General features: G+C 33.1%; 1 protein-coding gene across 3 annotated transcripts in view; it reads right to left on the reverse strand.

The window, feature by feature from the left end:
* The window catches only part of Fas1 (fasciclin 1 Fas1 domain-containing), a 380856-nt gene that overhangs the window by 40090 nt on the left and 313354 nt on the right, over positions 1–27412 (reverse strand). For all 3 annotated transcript variants that reach the window (XM_072003874.1, XM_072003875.1, XM_072003876.1), the window contains exons 6-7: positions 23377–23542; positions 21858–22018 (exon numbers count right to left, since the gene is read on the reverse strand). In XM_072003874.1, the coding sequence (XP_071859975.1) occupies positions 21858–22018; positions 23377–23542 (327 nt within the window). The remainder of the gene's footprint in view (positions 1–21857; positions 22019–23376; positions 23543–27412) is intronic.

Raw genomic sequence — 27412 nt, forward strand, 5'->3', positions numbered from 1 at the left:
AGAACAGGGTATGAAGAAAGAGCAGACAGAATGAAATAGAACAGTGAAAATGAAAGAAGAGATAGAAAGAAGGTTGTTTGATTATGTCTGCGAATATGACACATGTACAGCGATATAATATATTGTAGTGTAATGAATGAAATATACAGAGATATATATATATATAAACGTATGTACATGTAATATATGTGAATGAAAGAAAGTGAAGATAGTGCGAAAGAGATAGAAGAAATGGAAGAAGAAAAACTAGAGAAAAAGCTGGCGGCGAATTACCTTGAAGGACTGCACAGAGAAACCAGAAACCATGGTTGGTCCGTAACATAAGAAGCGAACAGAAAACAGAAAAAAGGTAAACTTGTAATTAGGTTGTTCGCTGTAAGAGACACTGCTGTGATATGAGAAAAGATCGGCTCGTTCATCTGACAGGGAGAACTGGACGCTTCGACAGTTTTTAATTCCTTCGAATTACGTTTCTCTCACGTTCGCGCGTTTTTGCTGCTCTGTTATGCGTTCGCCTGTCCTTTTTATTCCACATTTTTTCACTACGTTTTTTCGTTTGATTTATCTTTTTGCGCAGAAAAAAAGAGCAGGATAAACGAACTCTAGGAACGCGCGAACGCCAGAAAAACGTTGTCTGCATAGGTTCAAGCGTTTGCAAGAGTAAGTTGGTTCTGCATGGAGCAAAAAGGGGCAGGGATGGAGAGTCTCCGTGTCTTTTTTTTTTTTTTTCTGTCGCACGATGGATCCAATGTGTGCTACGAGGTGCTGCAAAAATTCTTGCCATATCAAAACATCGTGACGCATTGGCCCTATATGGCTGTGACGACGAAGCGAGAGAAATTATTTCTTCTGTGTTCTTGTTTACGATATTTTACATAAGTCAGTGATGGGCGGTGTGTAGATTAAAATAATAACCTACGGCTAAATAGTGATGATTATAAAAATAATTTCTCTCCGTACTTTAATATTCGACTCACCGATTAAGATTCCAAAAATTATTGCGATTAAATTGATAGTTTAAATACGATGTCAAAAATAAAAAATGATACCGATGAGAATGAAATATTCATAAATATCACTTTATCTAAAATTTTATTGCCTTTAATAAAGATTTCAATGTGATATTTATGAGTTTTAATTTATTATAAAAATCGAAGGATTCGAGAATAAGGGAGAATGCTGGCATCGTAAGAATTATAGCGAGCGAAAAGACAGAAGCCGAATTATCAATCGAAATTATTTAATTTCAAACTTTCCCTCCGTTGAACGCTGTATGAATTAATTATATTTTCTTTTCGTCTGTGGCTACGGTAAAACATGGCTGCTCGTTTAAAATGTTTTGTCTTCTTCACGATCGTTATTTCACCTCGTCTGCTGCCATGTTCATGTCGGGTTTGACAAACATAACATTCTCTTACGGATCTGATGTACCAAAACGTTCAGGTGACTCGTTTTCGTTTCGCCTGATGGACTGACAATTAATTACCGTCTATGATTTTGCAAATGTCAACGTGTCGGTCATATCCGGCGACGGTTCCACCTACTGAACACGACATACGGATGTATTTGATGTGTCAATTGCACGGGCGTACACGCCATAAACAAATACTGATGCACCTGTGTAGAAGCGTGAGTGAATAAATTGCGCACGATAATCGAGCTCGCTTGATTACCACGGTAATTTGATGAAAACAGAAAACATTTTACTCTTTTGCTATGAAGGGAATATATGTATGTGTGTATATATATATAATTGAATTATAATTTTTATAATACAAGATTATTTTTAATTCTATTCATATACTTATATGTGTCATATCATAATTAATTATACGATGTGTATTATCTTCTCCTAATACTTTATAAAACACGTCAGGTCGCATCGGAGTAATTTGCAAATAATTTTTCGTTTGATAAATTCCACATGTTAATTGCGAAGCTACTACCTCCATGTTTTAAAATTCCAAATTCAGATATTTTAGTAGAATAATCATTCTGTAACAATGAAGTATATGGAAATATGATGGACCTCTGTGCAAAATGTAAAATTTCTGGCGAAAAAGTTGTAGTATCGATGAATATTTATTAGAATGTGTGTGACCTATGGAATCACACTCATTATGCGAACGAAAGTAATGCAGGAGTGAAAAAACGTAAAATCGACTGACGAATGGTATTTTCCAATTTTGCGATGATATTCTTTGTCACGGGAAAAATTCCATTTCGGAAAAATATATTTCTGTATTTTCATCCGTGGAAATACGCAATATTCGTCATAAGTAGCTATATCTATATCATGTACAATGACTTTATTGAGATTTAATGAGATTATTCAGCGTTCCAGGTTGTAGCGTGAGACAATAGGAATCAATCAAAAGAACAATTTCATGTCATCGTCGAAATAATACGATCTTTTTACATGTTTAATAGAGAACGAGATAAAATGGTACTTTTATTTTAGATAGCAAAAAGTATAAATACAGAAGCTAAGATGCGTAAGGACTGTATTGTAACAATTTTCATATTCGAAGAATATTATGTAAGCGACAAAATTTTATCGAATAAAATTATATTGCATAGTCAGAATAATGTCAAAATTCAAAGCAGGTTTGAAGAAAAATTTATTTCACTGCCAAATGGTTGAACGATTAATGATATTTCACTTCAAACTTGAAACTGATTTTCCAATGAAATTTATTTTTCATAGTATCATCAATATTATGAATTAATATAAAATTCGTTAATATTCCAATGAAGTAATAACAATGAAATGTGGAGTTAGGATGGAATTTTTCTCGTCCTTTTATTCTTCATATTTTCTGTTCAATGTTCGAAATACAAATGCCCGCTGGAACGACGGTTTTTTACGAGCTCGAAATGTGAATCACGAAACGTCGATTTTCTTCGATAGTATTACCATTTCTTTGGTAATGCAATTCAGACGTTTTCGTCGAAAATGAAGGAGATGTGAGAATGCAGTTGCAAGCAAGATACACATTTCATTGTGCGTCGATGTAATTCGATTTCGTACGTGATTTCATCGAATACGACTTTTCTACCTAGCGAAGCAAATCCCTTTTCTACATTTTCTCAACGAACCAACATCTTGTTTCCATAGCAAAACAAAAACATTTTCTCTACTATGTGACATCGTTCTGGATACCTAAAAATCCGATTTGAGAACTTAACAGACCAGAACTTGAGAACAAATTATTGAGAACAAGAATCAGCAAAATATATAACAAAGTTAATAATGTACGCATCAGGTAACTAAGAAAAGTAGTTACATTTTACGAAAGTAGTTACATTTACGAACAAGTCCTTTTTCTAGTTATTAAATGTATAACGTTATCATTCGATAGTATGCTACATATAATCCCTGACGAAATTTAAGCTTTTGGATGGAAACTTCTTATATATTGTCGTTATTCTTCTGATATTAATCTCTTTAGTTATTATTTCTTTTAAGTCTAGGTAATTGAGCCATTTAAAAATCAAACTAAACAAATCCACCGAGGTTAATCATTTGATTTTTGAAAAATTAAATACTAGTCATGTATTTTTCTACTAGCAGAATAATAACATTTTCACAAAATAGTGTTGTCCATCTGTTATTGTCACTTGGCTTCTGTGTGATTCGATTATCCACAGAGTTAAAAATTCAGAAACAATGTTGAAGTAATATCGAAGAGATTTCTCATCTCCCGAAATCATGACTTAATAATCACGAATAAAATTACTATTCTTACTATTATAAACAAAATACTATTATTATTATCGTATTACTATTTTAATATTATTCCATTCTACTTCTATTCTATTGCATTATTCCATCTTATCATTAAGTATTCTTTTATTACGCGTCATAAAAACGAAGCTTCGACTGAAAAAGAACTTCTTCAATTACCTGATACAATGCACGATCTCCAATGAATTATTACTTCAAAATCCAACTGACAAGAAAGCTTACGAAAGGAAATTTATTTACTATCGGCGTTGTCCATTAATTACACAAACGATGATACATCATGGTGTCGAAATTATATAAGTCGATTTAATTACAATTGATAATTAGCATCGCATGTGAAAAGAATCAGTCAATGAATTACTTGTACGAATAGCTTTCAAATACTTCGTGAAAATGCGTTTGAAGGGAATGGCGTTATCCATTTGGAAGGGACAGGAAGCATGAAACGTGTTCCGTCTGCTCGGGTCAAAGGAGAGATTACATTTCGAGCACGTTCGTGGTCTCGAGTCGAATCGTTATTATTCACGGGGTAAAAGTCGTTCGTCGAGTAATCGGGGAACAGCGTCAGGTGTGCGTCCCAGTTTCTTCGTAATCACGGACGATTCAGTGAATCGCACGTTATCAGTGCACACGCGATTGCAAATTCATGCACGTGAGGTGTCGAAGACAGCGACGGCTGGCTGCCGTTCTACGAAGAAAATCTCCTTTCGCGCCATTAAAGAATATCTTGGCAAGTTTGCGAACCGATCGAGCGAGTTTGCTTTCGATCGAGAACTTTGGATGGTTGTCGATAACTTGGAATTATTCTCCTCGCGCGAGGAAATATATTCATTCGACTCTTACGTTATATATGTATATACTTACATATACACCTCTCTACGGGTGATTTATTTTTCTCTAGAAGAATACTTTTTTTTGTCTTTGTACGGAGAAATACTTTCACGCAAAAAATAATTTTTACGAGTTTATTTTATGTAATTATGTACAGGATTTTATCCTAAAATTTTGTATGTAGCAATATTTCTTTGGGAGAAATGATTTTTAACTTTAGAACCAATTTGTCGAAATTTTACGAATATTTTTTTTTTTAATTGAACAAGGATCGCAACGTTTGTAAATATTAATGGCTCTGAAAATCAGAAATAGGTACTTCAAAAATAATTAACACGATATAGACGAGATTTTTTATTTGTGGGTAAATTGTTTTTAACACTGAGCGAGTATTTAGACGAAAGTCGGATCCATTCTGATTGCAATTAATAACTAAATGAAGTTTTGGAAAGTTTATATAAAAATTGTTAATAGTTTAATCCAATTAATTATCGGTGAGAGTTTAATTGCTTTTGACTTTCATTATTAATTATATAATTTATAACTCAGTGTTACTTACAGATTAACTCAGTAATTAATTTTTGCTGGTTTCAGGAGCTATTCAAGAATAATCTACATTTTATAATTAAATAGCTGTTCATCTTACTGCACGTTTCGGTTAACATTGAATTATTTATTATCTTCTATCTTTATACTGTTAATTCCATTTTCGTTCTAGAATTTCGCAAGAAATAGTAATTTCATGCTCCGTAACCTAAATTTCGCGAAAAAATGCTGGAGAGGTCTGGTTTCGGTCGTGGGGACAGGAATAAACGTTTGAAAAATTACAAGTCGTAATAACAGAATCGCATGGTTCCGTGAAATTGTTTTTATTAGATAGTCGAATGCACGCGTTGCAACCGACAGAAACGAATGAACGAGCAAGAAACCGAAGCACAGAGGCAACGAAGTCGCAGCATAATGCGCGGTTTATGCGATCCTCCTTTAATTATTTCGCCAGATGGTTCCACTGGGATAAGGTAACGGTTTAAGCAGGGTTTTAAATGGCAGCGGGGAAATTTAAAAGGCCGTCGGACCGCAAGGTCGGCAATTTGCGTTCTGCCTCCGTCTTTTAATTGAAAGGTCGAAACGCGTTATTGCTTTTTCCGCCAACGCCATTTATATCGGTTCATCTCTCTTTCTGGCAGAAACACGCGAACGCCTGCTTCCGACGCTCGTAACGTCGGCTAAGAATCCATCTATCCAAATAAATTAATCCATTAATGCGAGAATAGTGGGACTTCAATGGAAGTTCACCACAGAGGATAAGAACGAAGTATTTCCTCTTTAATTCTAATCGAGTTTTCGAACCTCCTCTAACGATTACGATAGAATTCTATATGCGCTGTAATATAACTAGAATTCCTTCTCGTCTAATTTTGTCTTTTTTCTACTCTAATGAAATATTATGAAATTATATGTAAGAACGGGCAGTAACAGACAGAAAATAAAGATGCAAGAACTGTGAATAGAGATTCGTAGGTACTGCAGAATTTTCTGTCATGCAATTGGTAGTATCATGTCCTGAAGTTGAAAATATTAAAACTTCCAATTGTAATAAATTAAATATATTAATTCTCACGAACTATCGAGTAAAGTTATGTTACAAAGACGTGCAAACTTTCGGTTCTAATAAATTACTTAATCAACAATTTTCCTTCGTCCATCTCCTGATACCCTTATATTCTAACGAATCTAATTCCAACGAAAATATAATATAACGAAAAACAAATACTCAGTCTTAAAACAGTTAACCAATAATCAAGTAAAATCTTGCCAACAACTCGAATCATTTTATTATTGAAATCTCGTGCAGGAAGCTTCTAACTTTCTACAACAATACCAGTTGGTCATGAAAGAAGCTGAAGGAATTGATTGCGAATGCAGAACTCTCGATTCTTCTGCATAATTTTCGATTAGCGTCTTGTCTCGGAGAAACTACAAACATTAAACTTTTCCTCTTACGAGAACCTGTCGATCGGCTCACAGGCCAGCAAGCCTCGAAGTCGTGCAAGAAAAATTGTCTTTCTCTCAAGAAAATTCACGTGGGAAAGCTCGAAGGTGCACAACACGTAGGCCAGTAGTCTTTGCACGTTCAGAAGTAAGAAACTTTTCATGACCTCGTGAAACTTTGTTCATCCTACCAAGCCACGGTTTTTTTCTTCGACTTACGCTTTCTCGCGTTGGAGACGAGAGGCTTAAAGATTTTATTTCGTCGAAGGCCTGTCATCGACTCCGGTTATTTGACCATGGTCAACGATAGACACGGAAGACTTTGAATATATTATTCGAATGGTAGGAACGTTTACAGAGATACGGTTGGAACGTGTTCCAAATAAAATGAAAGATGATAGTTTTTTTCCTTCAGGAAAATCAATTGTTCATCTTTTTTTAAAAAGATTAATTTTTTCTTTTTCCCCGGATCGAGTCAACTTCTCTTTACCTCGAGTCAACTTCTTTGTGTTTCCAATTCAAGTGAATTATTTAACAATCTTAATTCTTATGAATTATTGATGATTAAATTGATATCGTTAGAACATTAAGAACTCTTCTTCCAATTTTTGAAAATTATTTAAGTCGCCGAGACAAAAGGAATAATTTCTCTTCTTTTATTGGCTAATACTTTTATTTCGAAGAATATAATCAATATAACGAATATTAATTCTACATTTCATAAACTGTTTAAGTTACTTTCTATAAAATATTTGTTACTACTTAAAAGCATCTATAATGAATGACTGTCTATTTTTTTGACAAAATATAATTTATTTATAGTCATATAGGAAATTAATAAACGAAAAGATTAGCTACTTAATCATTGGATTACATTTCGTAAGAATTATGATTTATATTGACTTTAAAGAATTACGTTTATAAATTTTAATCAAGTTTCGCGTAAAACTTTTTAAATGATTTGTTTCCACAGGCAAATATATGAATCACTCTTCGAGTTGAAGGAAGTTTACCGATTCTCTTCCACGCGGAAAATCCTATTTCTTTAAAATTAATTTATACAGTTCCAATCTTGATACAGCTCGGCTCATCGACCGTTTATTCCCGTTTCGATAAAAATTCCGTCGCGAAGCTTTATTTTTACACCTCACAGAATTGTTTGTGTAAGGTTCGCGAACGAGAACGATCGTCGTTGGTCGACGGGACTTTTTGAATTTTGCATGAAAATAGTTTTAATATGAAAAGAAAATAAACACAAAATCCAGATCGGATCGGAATTTACTTCCGATCGTGAGAAATCAAAAGTGACTTTCTTGATTTCGTTTGTATTATTGAAAACGCCCAGTAGATATAAATTGATCTTTAAATCGCTGATAATTATTTATTAAATACTGAAATTATTCTGTTTAAAGAGAAAATATTTCATTAAGTAATAGTACAAACGATAAAGTGGAGATATCCATTGTGAAGATAGAAATTGAAATATTTATAATATATGAATATGAAATGAAATATCTCTGTTAAAGTTCCTTTTTTGCAGAAAATTTTTTAGAAAAAGATGTTGGAACTTTGTCAAACATCCGTATATTTATTAGTGTTTGGATTTAATAAATTTTGACGTCGATTATCATTATGTATTATATTTATATAGTAATTAAGAGTATAGAAAAACGAAATACACAAATTAATTAATCTTTTATCATACTTACTATATTTTTATTTAGGCTTGTTAGATAAAATTTAAGCCATGTTGGCTTGCCATTTATAGTTCTTCCATTATGGAAAAAGTTATCTATTCCGTGAATTAATATAGCGAGAAATAAAAGTAAATCGATATTTTAAATATTAATCACCATGAAAATCTTGGATAAAGTTGGAAGCGAATTGGATAATAGCTCGTTTTCCTTCCATTTTTTATGTTTTCCTATACTCTCTATTTCAATCTCTATGGCAAAAATATTTTATTCTAATCTTAGTCAGTAGTCCGGATGTTAATTTTTCTTCCCAAATACAATTTCGTTGTCGTTAAAATCTCTAGCACGTTCTTTAGAACTCAAACTTCACATTTGCCGCTTAAAAGAAACGAAATGGTTGAAAAGAAATTATAACAAATCACTTGCCAATCTATCTAATTTTTTACCGAACCTAGAAAGACGTGAATTCGTAGTCGCGAACTTTTCCGCAATAAATCAGTCGAAATTCCGCGGCGGCTTTGTGCGAATCACAATGTGCGAGGGCTGTGCTTGCCACTCCTCTTCCAGGTCGATTAATAATTTATCGTCGACTGTAAATTTTGGCCAGCGTGAAATTAATAATGCAGCATTTTATACGTAACCACAGACGAAATTATATTTCCTGCAAACGTTTCTGCAACCATTTACCTGACTGTATGCCAGAGCAGTTAGATCATTGCAATGCACCATTTTATTCGAAATTTACCGATTGATAACATTTTTTTGGTTCTTTCCATATTTTTGAGGATTTTGAGTTTTTGATGATATTTGAGTTGTTCAAAACACCACGCTTATGGCAAACACTGTCTCTTAGATTTACCTTAGAATATTCCATCATTTGTGCCATCTTCTTGCGACAAATAAAATTATGGAAATAAATCACTTAATTTTTGAGAATTGAATATTAATTATATTTTTGCAATGAAATTAAGAAATTAATAGAAAGTAGTCATTACTTTGACTTCTAAGAAATTTATTTAGTTTGCCATTTTTTGACATATCCTCTTCGATTCTGGTTCGCGTGTTTAAAATTTAGCGATTGATGACATTCGATTCCTGTCTCTTAATTAAAAAAGAGCTTTGGTATTTCAATGATTTCGGAAATTCTAAACGCTGCTTAAATAAGGGATACTCGCTAAGATACGAGTGAACAACTCTTCAAAATAGAAAGCTAGTTGAAGGAAAAGTAGTTCTTTCTCTTTTTTTCGTTTTCTTTGGCGACTTATTTTCTGACTGTGGAGAATGGACTCGAGTCGGTGAGTATGTGTACGGGAAATTAGTATGTATCTATATACAAGTATAATGTAATCGTGTTATTAGGTATCTAATGTAGAGTTCTCGTTCTGTGCACGGATACACGAAGGAATGTTGTCCCCGTTATCTATTATGTCATCTTATTAAATTGTAATCAAAATTTAGTTTGGTGGATAATTAACATTTTCATGCTTCACGTTGCGTATATGGAACATTGTGCTTTAATAACTTATTAATTAACTTAATGATAAAGGTTTTTGTTTCTGGTAAAACAAAATCGTACTTTTATAAAGTACTTCAATAATTTGAAAATTAAAATAAGAAATTTATGAAAATTGGAAAGCCTAAAAATCTCTAAAACGATTTGGATTAGGTTTCCAATATTATTTTTCATATACACATGGAAAACTGATCGAACATAGAGAATGTTAGAATTATTTTGGACAAATACACTTTTGATTTATAGTATGTGTTGTAAATTTGAAAACAAGAAAGAAAGAAAAATAGAAAATTCAAATAATTCCCAACACTGTTTCAATATTTGAAGAATTTAATAAATTGGAAATTAATAAACGAACGGAAAATAACCACATAGTGTTAAATATTTCAAAAAGTGAGAATCCTGTTAACGTTGCAACGAATAATGCAAAAACCATGTGGCGTTGCAATTTTCCCTTGGTACAAAAATTAATTTTGTCTAAAACTGTGCAATATCTGTTTGAACAGAATCAAGCGGTAATCGGTTTTTCGGCTTTGTTACGTAACTGCATATTTATTTATCGAAGTAAAGAACATTGTTGGCTGATCGAAGTTTGTCATGCTTAAAAGAACAATAAAAAGCTTCGTTCACTATAAATAATTGTTATTGTTAAACGAGAAACAGTATTTAGTATGTGGTGATTCTTGACAATTGAAATCGATTATATTTTCATTTGAGCGGAATAATAAACGAAAATTCAAAATTCGGAAAATTGAAAAAAGAAAACAACACTGCAATAGTATGAAAAATGTTCTGCGCATCTGTACGATAAGTCTATTATGCTTCAATGTACATGAAAAACGGAGATAGTTAAAAAATATTTTGCAAAATATTCTGAATCTCACACGTTTGTTCTATTGGATTTTTGTACCATGCAAGCAAAATAAATTTAAACAATTAAAATTATTTGAAACATTTAACGTAGAATTTAAACAAAAACGAGCTTCTATTATTTTTTACTTTTATGTTATATAGATTGAGCTATATCCTCCCATTCATTAAATTTCAATTTCGTAACCACTAAAACGCTATTGTAACCGCAGTGAAACAAACAAATGTTAAAGCTATCGTGATGAAATTTTCTACCAAAATAATTCCAACCAAAAACAGGCAAGAAAATTATTTTCATGCGATTCCCTTGGTGGTCGCAACCCATAATACTTGTGAATCTAACACCACATATGTGTCTCGAATAAATTCGTATAAATCCCACCGAGTAATTTGACGTGATATTATTCCTGAAACTTCCTATGAGCTACAGACGACTTTCCGTTCGTGTTTCCGTACATTCTGCAGTCACCCTCGTAAATGTATAATCGTGTCGGCGCACATATGTCGAAACGTGTCTCTCGTTCAAAGATGCGTGAACGAAAGGCGAGAGAGCACATTCCAAGGTACTGTAGAGTATAGAGAAAAAGGGGTGATTTGAAGGGGGACGTGAAAAATCTAACAGAAACAGGGTGAATACTGCGAGCAGAGGCGAGAGAGATCTGCAAGTGAAACACACGAGGCGGTGCAGTGACGGCAGAACACGGGTTTTCTGTGCTCCCCTACACACCAAATCGTTACTGTGTGTTTTGGTTGTCTTTCATAGTTTACTCATACTTTCTCGTTCGAAAGTATCTCTGCTTGGCTCAATGCTGATTTTCGAGCGAACCTGAAAGTAAGTGATTAGTACGTCACCTTCTGAAACGAACGCGAACTCGAAAAATATATTTGTCACGACAAAAGAAATGTTTCTCTTGAAAAAGAAAGAATTTGCGTTTACGGATCCTTCTGTCATTTTGTTTTTCTCTTGATTTCTTCATTAAAAAGACATTCTTCCTCTACGTTCCTACGTAAGAATCCACGGCGTCGTTTCAGAAGGACGCGAGGACACAAATACACAACACAGAGAGTGGACCGTAATTGGATCAAAGAAAAATCGTGAAATATATGGACGTATGTGTGTCGTCGAAAAAGCCTTCGAAGCCTTCGAGATCTCCACGAGAGAACTCCTTTGATCCAACGTCCGGTCCAGGGAGGATCTGGTGCAGACAGTAGGCGAGACGTGCCGAGGATCATTGCTGAAGAACAATCGATATATCGCATGTGATGACAGCTGTCTCGTGAACATTCCATTTTGCTGTCCTGTGTAAAACGTTTGTGTATATATATATATATATACATACATACATACATACATATATATATACATACACAGCAATTATATAAACACATCCATATATGTATACATATGATGATATCGTACATGACGTGCGTTACGATCACGGGTGACAGTTTTTTTTTTTTGGATGGAGATGACGATGAGGATCGTGTTGATTTCTATCGATAAAATACGCGAGATGAACGATCGTGTGACAAGTGATTCGTATTGGTTTCGAAACTGTGAAAATGGAACTGGATCAATGTTTTCTTTATCCCGCGTGTACATATCCGACTTTTATACGTTCAACTTTTATGTATTATACATAGAGAGTATCGATAGACGGGAAAATATCGTCCATAAAGAAATTTCTGGTGTCATCGTTTTCGCACGAAAGGAATTTTTTCATTCCACCTTTTGTCGATGCTAATTTGTCACAACGTACGCGTAGATTACAATGGATTTAAAAATGGTAGCAAACCGGCGCAACGTCCTGATTGGGATACGGGAATAGAATTCCGCGTACCTTTTATGCTTTTTCGAACGGAGAACGTTATCGTTCCTCACGATGATCCATTTCCAATACAGCAAAGGAGTGAATAAACGAATTAGTGAAATACGCTGCCGGTACAATTTAATATTGTTCGATACTCGATGCACCGATCACGTAGAAGTGAATACACCGAATGCATCGGGAATTTTAGCAGGCTTAAGCTCGAAAGGGTTTCCTCGTGAGTATTTTTTAAAGTATCCTCGAGAGTCCGTTTAATACGTATTTATTTTCGTATCTTTTATTTATCTGCGCAGATCGAAAATTATATTTCCAATGGAATAAACTGCATTATATCGTGATATAAATACAACATTGTAAGAGTCAAGCGAAAAAAGCTGCCGTATAAAAACATTTATTTCTCCCGCTGGACTTGTAAAATGTAAAAAGGAAGATTAACGTAATTCCTCTATTAAGGAAAACGCAGAAATCGATGGTATTACGATGGAAATAACAAGTTAAGCTGAAACGTCAATTATCGCTTTAGCAGTCGGATCTTTGGCACTCGTCAGAGATACTGCGACAAGTGCTGTGTAATTTAAATTCAAAAGACTATGAACAGGTTCTGTAACTCCGGATCCAGCAAGAAAATCAAAGCAAAAACTTGCTTCCGATGTAATTACAATGGCTACATAATTAAGAGCTACGAGATTCATTTAACTTGTAATCTTTGGTATTCATAAAGTAAGCTAATTCAACTTGTCCTTTGGTCTACAAAATTAAAACGAGGATTACTGAAACAAAAAACAAAATATCATCCGAATGTAATAATGTCGAATAACGCATTGCACCTCGTATAAGCTCATTTGTTCCACCTGTATTTTGCGATTTTATTCTTGTTTTATTTTGTGTTCAATTCTCGTAATAGAATTTTATATTTCATAAACATATTTATCATATTTTTATAGAATTAGCAGAGATTATAAATTCAAATTAGCTGACATAGTTACAATGAATTACATAATTAATCCTTTGGAGAAAATGGCAATTTATTTTGTCTAAACCTGAACTACGTATAATTTTGATTTGATTTTTTAATATATGTATAATTTAGTTCAAGTTCATGCTAATACCATAATGCTGTCAATTTATGCCTGTCTGTCTATCAATGTCTGTAAGATATATCTTGCTATAAATTAGGAACCAGGTCAGAGTCTAGGTTTATAATTAATTAATAAATCTATGTATATGAGCCAGCGTTTATGTCTACGCTAATGAATTAACAATAGCTATACTATAAGGCTTCTTCTAAAATAAGAACAAATTTGACTCTATATTAATACGAACCCGTCTCATTTTATTTTTTCACCCATTAACAAATCCAAAAATTATTAACTATCCTCTACCTTAATTAAACGATTATGTCTCGAAATTTGTTCTCTTAATCTTGCAACGAGCAACGAGAAACAAGAAACGTAGTCCAACACGAACGACTATATTCTTGAAAACTCTCTTAAATCGAGATACGCCTTAAAACAACGAAGAAACCGTAAAAGCGACAACGAGCTGATTTAAGCGCGTACCCTCGCGGTGATCACCACAGAGAGTCCCTCGTTTCTAATTGGCCTAACGAGTAACTTCAGCTTAATAACTTCCAAACGGCGCCGCGATGCAGTCAAAGGGTAAAAGATGATGTCTAACGATAGAGCACGTGGCGTGCACGGTTCGCGACAGCGTCCAATAACGCTGTTGCAGCAGAATCCGGAGATCAAGAGCGCGAACGCAGGATTTAGACGTATTCTCTAGGAAGGGATGCTAGCTCGCCTTTGCTATTAACTCGTTTTTACAGTGTACACGAGGCGCGACACGAGAGTGTAATCCGATTTAGCAAGGAAGTACAAAGGTACACACCATCTCTCGTCGAGAGCAGTGCGCACGTACTTTGCCAGAGAAATAGGAAGCGAAAGGAAGGAGGAAAATAGAAGGATTACCTGAGGAATAAACTGTTAACGTTAATGAAGTTGGCTAACCGATGTACCGATATACAGACTCTGGTAAATATAATATTGCAATTTTTCGAAATAAATAGAGTAGAGGCATCGTAAATACTCTGGGAGTGAAGAGTGGAGTTATGGGCCCATGAGATATACCGTTTTCTATTAGATTATGGTTAAAGAAGATGAGTCTGGCGAACTTCGTATATCAAAGCAATTAAATAATATATAAAACGACAGTTCATCCATAATCACAGAAAAACCATTCGTTCTATTTCACGTTAGTAAGATACAATGTTTCTGATTAAAGCATGAACGAGAATATTTAAAAGAATTAAGAGTAGAGAGACTGAAATTGTTTTCACAGTTCAATTAAATACTTCTACAACGAGAGCATGTGTAACATCGTTTCATTATTTCGATATTCTATAATATTGTTCTGCAAGGTCTATTGGTTGTATTCAGGAAATACGACAATGCGGATAACATTTCATAATGACAATTAAGACAAAATAAGATAGTGTTTATTAATTTTTTGAATGGCTCAAGAAAATGACATAGATAATAATATTTTTCTTGACTGCACTGTACAGATCTGCCTTTTACATTTAACTTCGAAATAAAATTATTCTCTCTGATACTGTAGTTACCATCGTTCGATATATTATTATTCACGTTCTTCAATGGTCCATCGATCGAGTGACATAATGACAAAGGTCGAGATTAGAATCGTTACGATACGATGGCTGGCGTCACTCTGTCATGGATAGAATCTTTACGAGTTTCGTAAAGCATGACCCTTTTCCTCTCATCTCCGCTCGTGCTTCTTCGAGAACACGCCTACCGTTAGCTTATCTTGTAAACGGGCTACAACGATGCTCTTGCCTTCGCTTCGTCGCGAATTGATAACGTTAGCTCGATATCTCTGAACGTTCTAGAGAGATGTACGAGGGCGGTTCAATTCGAATTGATAGGAGAATCCTTGTCGTCAAGGGATTGCATCTGTATGTGTGTGTGTGTGTGTGTAAGAGTCTCCTTTAGAAATGAATTTGTTAAATTTGCATGCGAATCGATGGATTTTCTGCCGTAATTTACTTGGATAGGAGAGCAATCACGAGGAACTAACGATAACCTTTCCTTGAAAAATATAATTTTAAACAGCGAGTTTAAAGATATGCAAAATATGTGTGCTAAAATGTATAAATAATATTGAGTTATAACAGACGTATTAACAAATTTAATAATAAATTATATATTTTAGAATAAAGGATACACATGGCTCAACGTTGTTATCTTTGCAATATAACAGTGTTCCTTTCCTATTCTTTTTTTTTTTGTGTGTGAATGTTGTTAATCCTTTTTTTAAAAAAACTGTAACACTAGCTATATATAGACTGTGGATGTTTATGAAAATCTTATGGGAGCAAAAATATCCAAAAGTAAGCATACTTGCAGTAAAAGTATATTTGTTATAGAATATCAAGTAGGTGACACTTTCTGTTTTGATTTTATTTTCTCATTTACATTAATAAAAATAAAATTTTGCACTGTTATACGAATAATACGAATAATAATAAATTGTACAGACTATAAATATAGCGATAACTATGACGTAACATAGATAGACCACTGCATGTGTTATTGGTACATATATTCGTATGTATAAGATCAAATCAAGCGAAATTTTCCAAATTCACTCGAAATATGTAAGAGAAGACATGTTTTCGAGAAATTACTTCACTTTAAAGTGATATTACAATGGGGGCTGCCGAGATACATGGTTTTAAAGGGTAGGAGATATATTTAATCAGTAGAATGGTGACTGGCAAAACCGCAAAACACGGTGACCTGCTTCCGTCTGCGGAAATACGTACGTCGTATGTACGATGAGCAGTACGAAAAAAAATGCTGATTCAGCTTTCACTAGCTATCGTGTAGATACGTGCGGTAGGTCAGTAAAGATGCAAATGGGAAGCACAGGATGAAAGATTCAAGTTTATGTTCCATGTAAAATAACCGCATTTCGGTAACGAAAAATGGTAGAGACGCGAAACAGATGGTTTAACTACTTGCGTGACCAATACAATTTGTTGAAGAAGTACTTGTTTCTCCTTTTACACCATAATTTAGTCGGGTTGAAAAAATATGAAAAAATAAGAAACGAATAATACGTAATTGTTTGTTGGAAAAAATTAAAAAAGAAAGGAAGTTTAGAATTATGTATATAGTACTCGATTATATATATTTAAACATTTAATAAACATATTTTCATGTTTAAAGTATACAATAAATATTCTGTTCTTATTACATTTTTATATTTTTTTATATTTATCGTTGAGTATCTACGGGTATTATTAATTTACGAGCGATACAGTAGGAGAAGAGCCTCGTCTGTTTGTTCATTATTCCAACTATATCTACTCTAAAGAAATTTCTTCGCCAAAACGAAATCTTACGAATTCTTCAAAGTGTATTTAATTCGAAATTGTTTGACTTACAATTAGAAAATATCCGGTTTCTCTTTCTTGCGTAAAGAAGCTTCACTTTGTAAAGATCAATTTCCCAACTTTAACTCTTAAAACTGACTTCTACGAAGTAAACAGTAAAGTCTTTGTAGAAAGAACAAATCTAATATCTCGAGACTGAAATAGACTTCAAAGGAATTAAAAAGAGGGAAAAGGTGCTTTAGTAAAATAAATCTTCATATAAAATACGAATGAAAAAAGGAAGGTTGTCCGTAGGTTAGAAATATGACATTAGTAACACGTGAAAAATTCATCCTGGTTACCTTCCCAGTACTCTATTTTTCGATCGAAAAACTTGTCACATAGAAGTTTGAAATACCACGGTCGTTCCTATAGATAGCTGTCCGTAATCGAATAACAGGAACGTGTGTAGCGTGATGCTTTCGTAAACTATCGAAGTATTTTAAAGCACCTGTACAAAATTAAATGAAGTCACTTGTAGAGTAATATCTTCAAGCGACTTGGTTCAGAAAAACGAAAAAGAAAAATATATACATGTAAATCGAATAATATATATTTTGAGAAATCCACTCGTCGGGTCTCATGTGTTTCATTATCAAGTTTATTACTGCTATTTACGTAAGGATATTTATTAATATTGGTAACTTATAACTTATAAAATTTCACTAACAATATGTAGTTAAATTATACAACAGACTTTTGTTTGTATTTATCGAAGCCATTTATTAAAAAACAATTTTTAATTGGATTCAAATTACGTTGTATAAAATGCCAGAATTCGTTTTATCGTACGATAACTATCTATAATAAGAAAATAACATAGACGTCAATCACGTTACAAATAATAGAATGTTATTATTGTTCAAATTTTTATATTGAAATTGAAAAACCAGCTTCTATCATTGCCATCTAAAATTGAAATGTCAAAAAATTCCAAATATTATTTAATTTATCTTAATATGAAATCGGACTATCATTTTTTTGTTAATTTAGCATTTCAATTCCTGTTAGTTTAGTAATAATTGAAATTTATATCTTGCAATACTCGGGATCAAGCGTGCAGTAAAAATTGAATCACTTTGTCAGATGTCATTCATCTAACATCGTAAAAATAATCACAAAAAATTATCCTTCCTCAAAATCTCTATTTTATGGCGTAAATAAAAGATATGGCGTAAAATTGTAAGATAAAATATTACTGTAAAATAAAACCAAGTATAAAAAAGACAATAAAATGGTTGATTTATGTAACTTTTTAAGTCGTGTACTGTTCCTTGATTTTGATATTGAAAGATGTACTTTAGCCCAGTTTTCTACATTTTTCTATTATTTATAGATGGTTTCATCTTTATGTATTCAGTAAATTTTAGTATTCAATCAGATTCAGTTTGGAATTTACTTTTTTCCTTACCTTAATCTAGGTAGGTAAAAATACCGTAACCGAATTTATCTTGAAATAGGTTAAGCTAATTCTTCTTCGACCTGGCTCGAAGAGTTCCTCTCAAGCTACTTCAACAGCTAGGTACACAAACTTGTCGCAGCGGCACACGACAAAAATCATAACAAAGTTTCCAAACGTAAATAACATTGTAATTTAAAATGCCACGTAAAGGGTTTGATATTACGGCTACGAAAGCAGTAAGAAAATTTATTGGATCAATTGAAATTTCATTTATAAATAATGTAATAGAACCTTAAGCGCAAAATTACGGAACGTTTATACCCTGGCATAATGCAATTTTTAATTTTACGTGAATGTTACGTGTATATAATTGCAAAATTATAAATTATTATAAGATTATAAAATTGCAAAATAAATTGCAAAATTCTAGCGAGAAAAGAGAGGGCGAAATGGTAATTTATGGAACATGACGATTTGAAATCTGCAACTGATGATTTTAAATATACGCGAAGCGATGTTCTGTTCGGGTTCTACCTCTCTGATTGTTTCTATAGAAATTTTAATTTGCATAAATATTCGCCGCCTGTTAATTAGGCCGGAAAGTTAGCAAGATCGTAGAAGGATTAAAATCGACCCGAGAAGTTATTTCGTTTTCAGGGTGACGTTTATTGTGAATTCTGACTGCGTGATGCATTAGACGAGCATTAGTATTCGTGGTCCCGATGCGTTCGTACACTCTGAACGTGATATGGCGCGTGGCGCACGATGCACAGGGCACAGTGCAATGTCAAAGGATCTCGCTTGGCTCTATAGATACGATGTAATACAACGCGAACGTGTAATCACTGCCAGTTGCGACGGTTGTGTACATATATTTTGACACATGTTACATAGCCACGAAAGCCACATCACTCAAACCGAATGGGGTAATCGTTATTGCGCGAAATTTGATGGACTGTTACTCTGAAATCCAGGTCTGCCTCCCCTGTATTTGTCATGGGAATTCTTGTTAATGGGGATTTAACCCGTTCATTCTACCATTATCGATCGATATTTATTTTCTTCCACGAAGAACCTGGTTGATCACATTAGAATATTATACTCTTTAATCTTTTATTCGTAGATACTTTAATTCGATTAACGAGTCGAAATAATATCTATTACACTTAGTCACCCAGAGCAAGTTGTGCTATCTATATGTATGTACATACAACTAGTATGATTTTAGATATCGTAACAAGTTCGTCACATTAAGTAAGTAAATAAAAAGATGAAATTATTTTGTTGGACTCCTTTAAACATCTAGTCTTATGATTCGATATTCTAACTATACTCATTGAAATTAATTATTTGTATAACTTCGATCTAATAAAATTTTTTATTATGGTACAACTAACTATTCAAATGGAAAATATAAATCTGCAAGAAATCCTACGAGGTTCAATTTATTTCGTCATAAATTATAAATTATATCATTCACATTAATTAGTAAATTATAATAGTCGAATTATTATACGTATTAAGATAATATTATAAGATCCGACTGTTTGCAAAGCTATAATTGAAAAATAGTATCATCATAGCACAATTCAAGTGTATAAAAGATTTCTGCACGGCTATTAAAATTTCAATCGCGTCGTTAAGTTCCTATCTTGTCTCCAAAGAGCTGCCTCTCTATAATATTCTATAACACTGGTCGTATCGATACACGATTGAATGAGATGAATCGTATCGTCGAGAAATCTAAATTATTGATAGGTGATTAAACTTTTAACGTCTCAACACGGCCAGAACGCCGCAGGCTGTCTCGAACAAAGCCGAATCCATTGAGATCGAAGGCTTTTGAAACGCGAAAAAGAGGGGAACGAAGAATACCGACGTTTCGACCAGAGGTAGTTCCAGAGAGCTTTCATACAGATATCAAAAGGAACTCGCGAAATAACGTTCACGACAATAGGGAAACTCACCGTCATTCTTTCGCCAGTCTACCAGGCTCTGAAGGCACAATGCGGTAAATACATTGCGAGTCACTTATAAACTAGCACCTTAAACAACTTCTACGTTTACAATTTCGAGACAGAGTTGAAAAAGAAATATCCTTTCTTCGATTCGAATATGCAGAGGTTAATACTTTATCATTTCTAAGATTTAGAAAATGTTTTAGAGAATTTATAAAATTGTTTTTTTTAGAATTTTTATGTCCTGGTCTTATACCTGATTCAACAGAAAAGAAGCTCTTAAATCCATCAAGAATCAAGCAGTGAAATAATGTTTTAAAGGTGGTAGATCGCAATATTAAATATTATCAAGATATAAAAAGTGTATTAAATAAAAAGAAGGACTATAATTTGGAAAAAAGACACAATTTATCATGTTGCTATAAGATACTTTAGTTTCTTCAAGTTTCATAAAATTATAGCGTCTAAGAAGAAATAGTAGAATAGTATGAAACAGATTCTTGGAATTCTTTTTCATAGTCACTGTACAGGTTCGATAGAATGCAATAATATGAATTTCTTAAGAGGATATCAATGGAAAATGTTGGAAATAAAAATTAGCAAATATGTTGCGTTAACACGATACTGATCCTTAATGAGTTAATAATTTAATGAAGATTCTATGAAATTGATAAAGTCGAAAATAAACGAAAGAAATCCATAATGATATGTTGTACAAAATTTTATAATTTTATATAACCTTATTTGCAATTTGTGATAATACGACGATGTGATCAATTTTGGAAATATCTAGATATATATAACATTCATTAAAATACTCGCCCACTGAAAGAATGATCAACACAGAGTTTCACTTTGCATAATTATACGATAACCACAGAAAGTATACTATGTTTATCATCTCTCTGAATCAAATTAAAATAACTTTCTATGTATTAAATGAATGAATCAACAGCTTCGCTTCATAAAATTGTATTACGTGCAGCGAAAATATAAATTAATAAATAGCTTTAATAAAATTCGCATTATCATCATGAACAATTGAGAGCCCTCTACATCCCCGAAGCATATTAAAACAAATTTCTATAATTCAATATATTCCATTGGAACGAAGAATTAATCTTTTCAAAAAAATATTGCCTGTAAAAATAGTTCAACTCCTTATTAACAAATATTACCAGAAAATCGATTTATTTCAACTTCGCAGACAAATGGTCTACAATCGTGCATTTCGATTTGGTTGGGTCGAATGTGTGAAACAAAAGAACACCTTTCGAGCTTGTTCCTGCACCGATTCCGCTTAACTTGCGCGACGAGACGTCAGACAAATTCATATTCGGGAGTAAGTGTCATTATTTGCGGCAGACAATAGGACGAGATGAATAGATGATGATGATGCGGTAGTAAGACACGTTATCGTCGTACGATTGACACAGTCGTTTCGATCCTCGATAAAAGATCGATTGCCGCTTTGTGTATCTACCACTAATTAAAAAAAAAAAAAAAAAAGAAAAAGACAAGGTAGTACGTAGAATAAATAACAGAAGATGGATCAAGCACTGACCTCGAGGAAGTCCTTCACCGTGGTATCGACGACCATAAGAGGTCGTTGAATCAAGTGGACTACACCGTTGCGCACTGGAATGTTCGGTTTAATTATTTCTGCTAACACGACTCCTGTTGGATGTCTCACGTCGCCGACCATGGTATTTGATTGCACGTAAACTGAAAATAATATTAACAATTATTAAACCGAACGATACATTATGCTTACACGAAGTACGACTAGGTAACACTGCTGTGGAATCGATTACGAAATGAAACGATCGCCAAGATTAATTCTTTGGTAAATAATTCCCGGACCGATTTTATGTTCGATTAAAGTCGTTTTTGGTTATATCGCGATCTTTTTCTTATTATATATTTGCTTATCGTTGAATAGATGGTGATTTGAAAAGAGAATTCAATTATTTTGATGATGACGATGAAGAATTGGTAATTAGTAATATTTAGTAAAATTAGGATTTATTATTATTATTTACATATATTATAAGTTTATATTATATGTATTTGATATTTACACACCTAGAAATCAGTGATAATTCCTAGTTAATAAGGCAGTAATTAGTAGTTAATGATGCAATCGGTAATAATTACTAGACGTTAACTTCTAATGCATAGTTTTCATAAAACTTGAGACATTCATAGAGCAATAAAAAAAAATAGAAAGATACGTATTTTTTAACCGCTGTAATTCAAGTTTAGGGCATAAAACTACTATCCAAAGTTTCGCTCCTCTGATGTTATCCTAGGCACTACCGGAGATAGGGAAAAAGTTTTTCAAACAAATATTTTATAGCTTCTGACGGACAATAATATGATATAAGGGTCCGTGTCATGAAACTTTAAAAGATAGTCGCAGCTCTCAAATTTACTTTCAGAGTATACTCAGTCAGATATCATTATATCTCTGAAAACTTCTAACTCAATTTATCAAAATGTAAGCTAAAATCAAATATTCCTTCTATATATAACATAGTTTAAGAACTTAATGGCAGTGAAGATAATTTAACGGTATTAAGTGGCAGCGAAACTTCTTAATATATATAGAGTGTCTCACTTAAATTCAACACTGAAATTATTTCATCCATTTGATGCTCTTATGATTAAACAATACGTTATTTTATAACGTTTAAAAAATACATTTAACGATAAAAAGATTTTTTTCAAGATCATCGTGTCAAATAATAAATTTCATGTGTAACTTTTAAATGGGATACCCCATATACTAGACTCTTTTTAAGCGGCAAAAATAACGGTTACTTGAGTTTTAGTATTCGTTAAGAAGATAAATGGAAACGTGCTGTGAAGAGTTTATATAATTTAATTTCAGCAAATTGCCTTTCTACATCAGTCTTCGTTCATATCACTAATGCCTTCTTCACTGTGTCCTCTAAAATGGATGAAAACGTCGTTTAAAACTTTCCTCCTCTACTTAAATTTTAATACGCTTTTTATTAATTTTACTAATACCATGGTTCATTGTAAGTTTATCGAATTTCCTATAAAATGTGATCACCTACCTTTATCGTGTTCCTTGAGGAAGCTAACAGTGACCTTGACGTTGTCAGTGAACGCAAGGGTTTCATAAGGTACATTGTGAGGTGTCGGTGTTGTGAAGAGGACGTTGTTGGGTATCACGTGACCATCAATTACCACGCGGTCAACCTTCTCCGGCCTGGGCGACGGCTGTGAAAGAACAAAACGAGTTTATGGAAAAAAAGAATGCTGCTACAACTTTTTTGAACGTGCTCTATAAATCTCTCTCCATAAACATTTGATTATAATATAAAATTTTTAATAAATTTTATATCATGAATTTTAAATATATTTGATATTATAAATTTCTAATAAATTTTATATTACGCGAATAAAATTCTAATTAGTAAGAAATGTCTAGAAATTCCATTTTAGATTATAAATGAATTTTATTTAAAATTGATGCGTGAATATTTTTTTTAAAGCGAGTTGTATCTCATGTTTTATTTTTCATATTCGTTCGAAGAATCTAGAGAATTTATCGTATTTATTATTAATATGAATATTTTTTGATATTTAAGGAAATTGTGACATTTAAAGACAGCAGTGCTATTAGATTTATATTTATATTAGATTTATATTATATTTATAGTTATATATACGTATGTATATCTATAACAAAGAAATGACATTTATGGTTTGCGAAATTTTACACGACTTGGTTCAATGATAGCGAATCTTGAAATTAGATCTGTTCAAGACGACTGTTGGCAAAGTTGCCGATATTCTGTTTCCATTTGAACTAAAGAAAGATTCTACTGAAGTTACTAAAATGATAGAGCAATTTTTAATCCGAATTAGGAAACATATTTTCCAGATTTCGTTACTTATTTAAGAAGATCAGAAAAAAATGTATGTGATAGAATTGTGCATTTGCTCGGAAAATGGACTAAAGTTATAGAAAATAATCGAGATTATTTTAACGATTAAATTCAGATCGCGTAACCCATAAATGAAATTTGAATTTTGCTTAGAAATCAATTATTTCTTGGAAAAAATTTCTATTTTCATATCTGTAGTTAATCGTTCAGAATCTTCCCTATTCTTTACATGAAGTTGTTTTACTGTCAAAGAGCGAACTACATGCATGACTATTCGATCACATCAAATTCTACACATCAATTCTCAATTTCGAGGCTCGATGAATTTTTGGTTATATATATATAACCAAATATATATATATATATATATAGATTTTCAACTGAACCATCCCACAATTACATATTTACGTTTAAAAGTGTCCCTCGAAACTGTTCGAGTTACATAAATCTTGACTACCTATTGATCGGATTTCCGATTGAACATGTTTTGGACTGCTCAATTTCCCGAAACGTGTGGATTTCCCGACTTTTCAAATTCGTCGTGAAAACGTATTGAATTGGAAAGGTTTTCGGTTACTCGGATTTTCGATTGCGCATGTTCCAAATTATTCAGCTTTCTGATTGTACGAGCTGCCTACTAGTGCAGATTCTGCACTGTTCGATTCTCTGATTGCACCGGTTCTTGATTGACAGGATCCTCGATGATACAGATTGCCACGTATACAAGTTCTGTCCCATATGAATTCACGATTAACGAAATTTGGGATAAGGCAGGAGCTTTGAATTGAACGCGCACTTTGTTCTAACTGCGTTTTCGTTTAACTTGTAATTAACATGAATTTAATTGTGCTCCTGTTAATGTTTCATCAATGTTGATATGATTAAACGTTAATTCAAATATAAATTATTTCACTATATTAATACATAAATATTATTTTATCATATTGATACAGTATTACAGTATTATAATTAGTGTTAGTATATCGTAGAAAATAAAGTTAATTGGATAAATTGTTACTAAAAGATAAAATGATCGGCTAAAAGTAACGAAAAATTATCCATTCGTTTTCCAAGTTTACATTATAAAGATTATAGAACGACTGTAGATATACTATCTTCGAACGATTAGTTTTCTCGAGAAAATAAAATTCTATTACCATTGTTACAAAAATATATCACGTGTAGTAAATTACCTAGCATAATACGATCTCTATTTATACTTCATAAATAGTTGAAGTTATTTCCACCAATCTGCTAGAAGTAATTCTTAATTATAGCATCCGAAAATTCATTAACTTCGAACGTATCTCAGCCATGATGAAATCATGGCCTAACAAGATAATGCAGCATGTTAGCATCACAAGACAATACCCAAGAATTCTCACTACTTCCCCTAAAAGCAGCGAAAACATTTAATTAACCGGTCGATAAGACATCGCGTCTCATTAATTACTTGCACTTTCATGCTGAAACATTTCAACCCTTGTCCCTCCCTTGGTTTCGTCTCTGGCGGCGTCTGTCCCACAGGGATTCTGGCTGGCTCTAGTTCACAGGGTCCATGTAAACGGCCCCTAATGCGGTGTAATCGCGTAAAACCGCGGAGGCGAACAACGACGACGTCAAAGACGCACAAGGGTGCGGCATTGTTACAGTTGCTCGCAAAAGTATTCGAACGCTTGTGGACCTCTTTTCCGAATATATTATATACGTTACACGAAATATTCGAAAATTTCATAAACACTGTAACAAGACCAAATTATCATGACTAGATCGCGGATTTTTATTCAAATTCATTAGAAAATTGTTTTATCTACCGAGTATTATAGGAAGCATTATATTCTGCATATTTCATATTATGCGCATATTATGAAATTCTACATTATCAAATTTTCTATAAATACATGAAAATCTAATTACAACTATGTCGATAAAGTTTCAAACAAATCTAAAAATGCACATAGAAGCTACAAAATATTTAGCGCAAGAATATATTCCGCGAAGATCACAGAGAGTACTGAAACAATTAATTATCCATTATATCAATAAGCCTAAATATTCAGTGCTGTCGTTTCTAACATTCGCTACATATATCCTTAAAACGACTGTTCTAATACACCAATTTTCTATTGCGTGGGTATGTTTGTAGTAAATATCTTGTAATTTTGTTTACATAATTTTCAGATTGCTTTCAAGCTTTACCATTATAACTATTGTGTCTCGTTAGTGTTAATAAAATTTCGAAATGTTTTACACAACACGCACGATATACGCACAACAGTGTTCCATGATAAATATTGAAATACTTTCGTGAGCTACTGTACGTGTACCTATTCGAGGGATAACAAGGGGCAACGAGCCGAGTAAGGACGCGAAAATAAAGCATCGACTCACCGGACCGATGATTATACACGTCCCTCATTATCAATTGCGCGCGTGTAAAAGGTCATTCGAGTGTAAAGGATGAGGTCGCTATGAACGATTGATTTCCGATTCGTGATAAGGCACGGCTACGTTATACGGTCCGTCAGAGTTGTATTAAACGCTGACTATCTTGTTACGACCGTGTTGTTCCTCACGTGACAAGGACAAAACGTGTCACTCTGTTTTCTACGATCGAGATTTCGAGGGTGGCTGCAGGCAGCTCGTTAACGCGCGTCGCTCCACTTAAGGAGCGTTCTAGAATGCGAAGAAGGATGAGTCGGAGTATACGAGTTTTAGAAGTTGGAGGGAGAATGGTAGGTAAGGGATGATTTTTAGAGTGTGTCGTTTGATGTTTGCGCGATTCTTCTTTGAAGTTTCCTTGTTTCGTATCAGACTTCGTTGACGGTTATGAGGCTAATATATTTTAGAAATTTTTAAATATCAGCAAAGATTGATTCTCAAAACGAGTTTATTTTTTTTCAATATGGAAGCGTACAGTGGTTACAAAAATTGTTTGTACACCATTGTATTTATTATATCATCAAGCAAGTATATTAAATTTCGTATTATTTAGTAGCACTTTCATATGGCTACAATAATTTGATACTGTGAAAATGAAACGTAGAGCTCGATGGAAAAAACTTTATGCAAACTAAGTGTATGTAGTACAATTACTTTTTGTAGGTATTCTAATTATTTTATCTAATAACGTTATTATACGCTTTACAAGCTTTTTCCACGAGTAGAAAATTGGCTTATGTGTTGTTTGCAAATCATT

The sequence above is a fragment of the Bombus fervidus genome, chromosome 5 (assembly GCF_041682495.2).
Source record: "Bombus fervidus isolate BK054 chromosome 5, iyBomFerv1, whole genome shotgun sequence".
NCBI classification, from domain to species: Eukaryota; Metazoa; Arthropoda; class Insecta; order Hymenoptera; family Apidae; genus Bombus; species Bombus fervidus.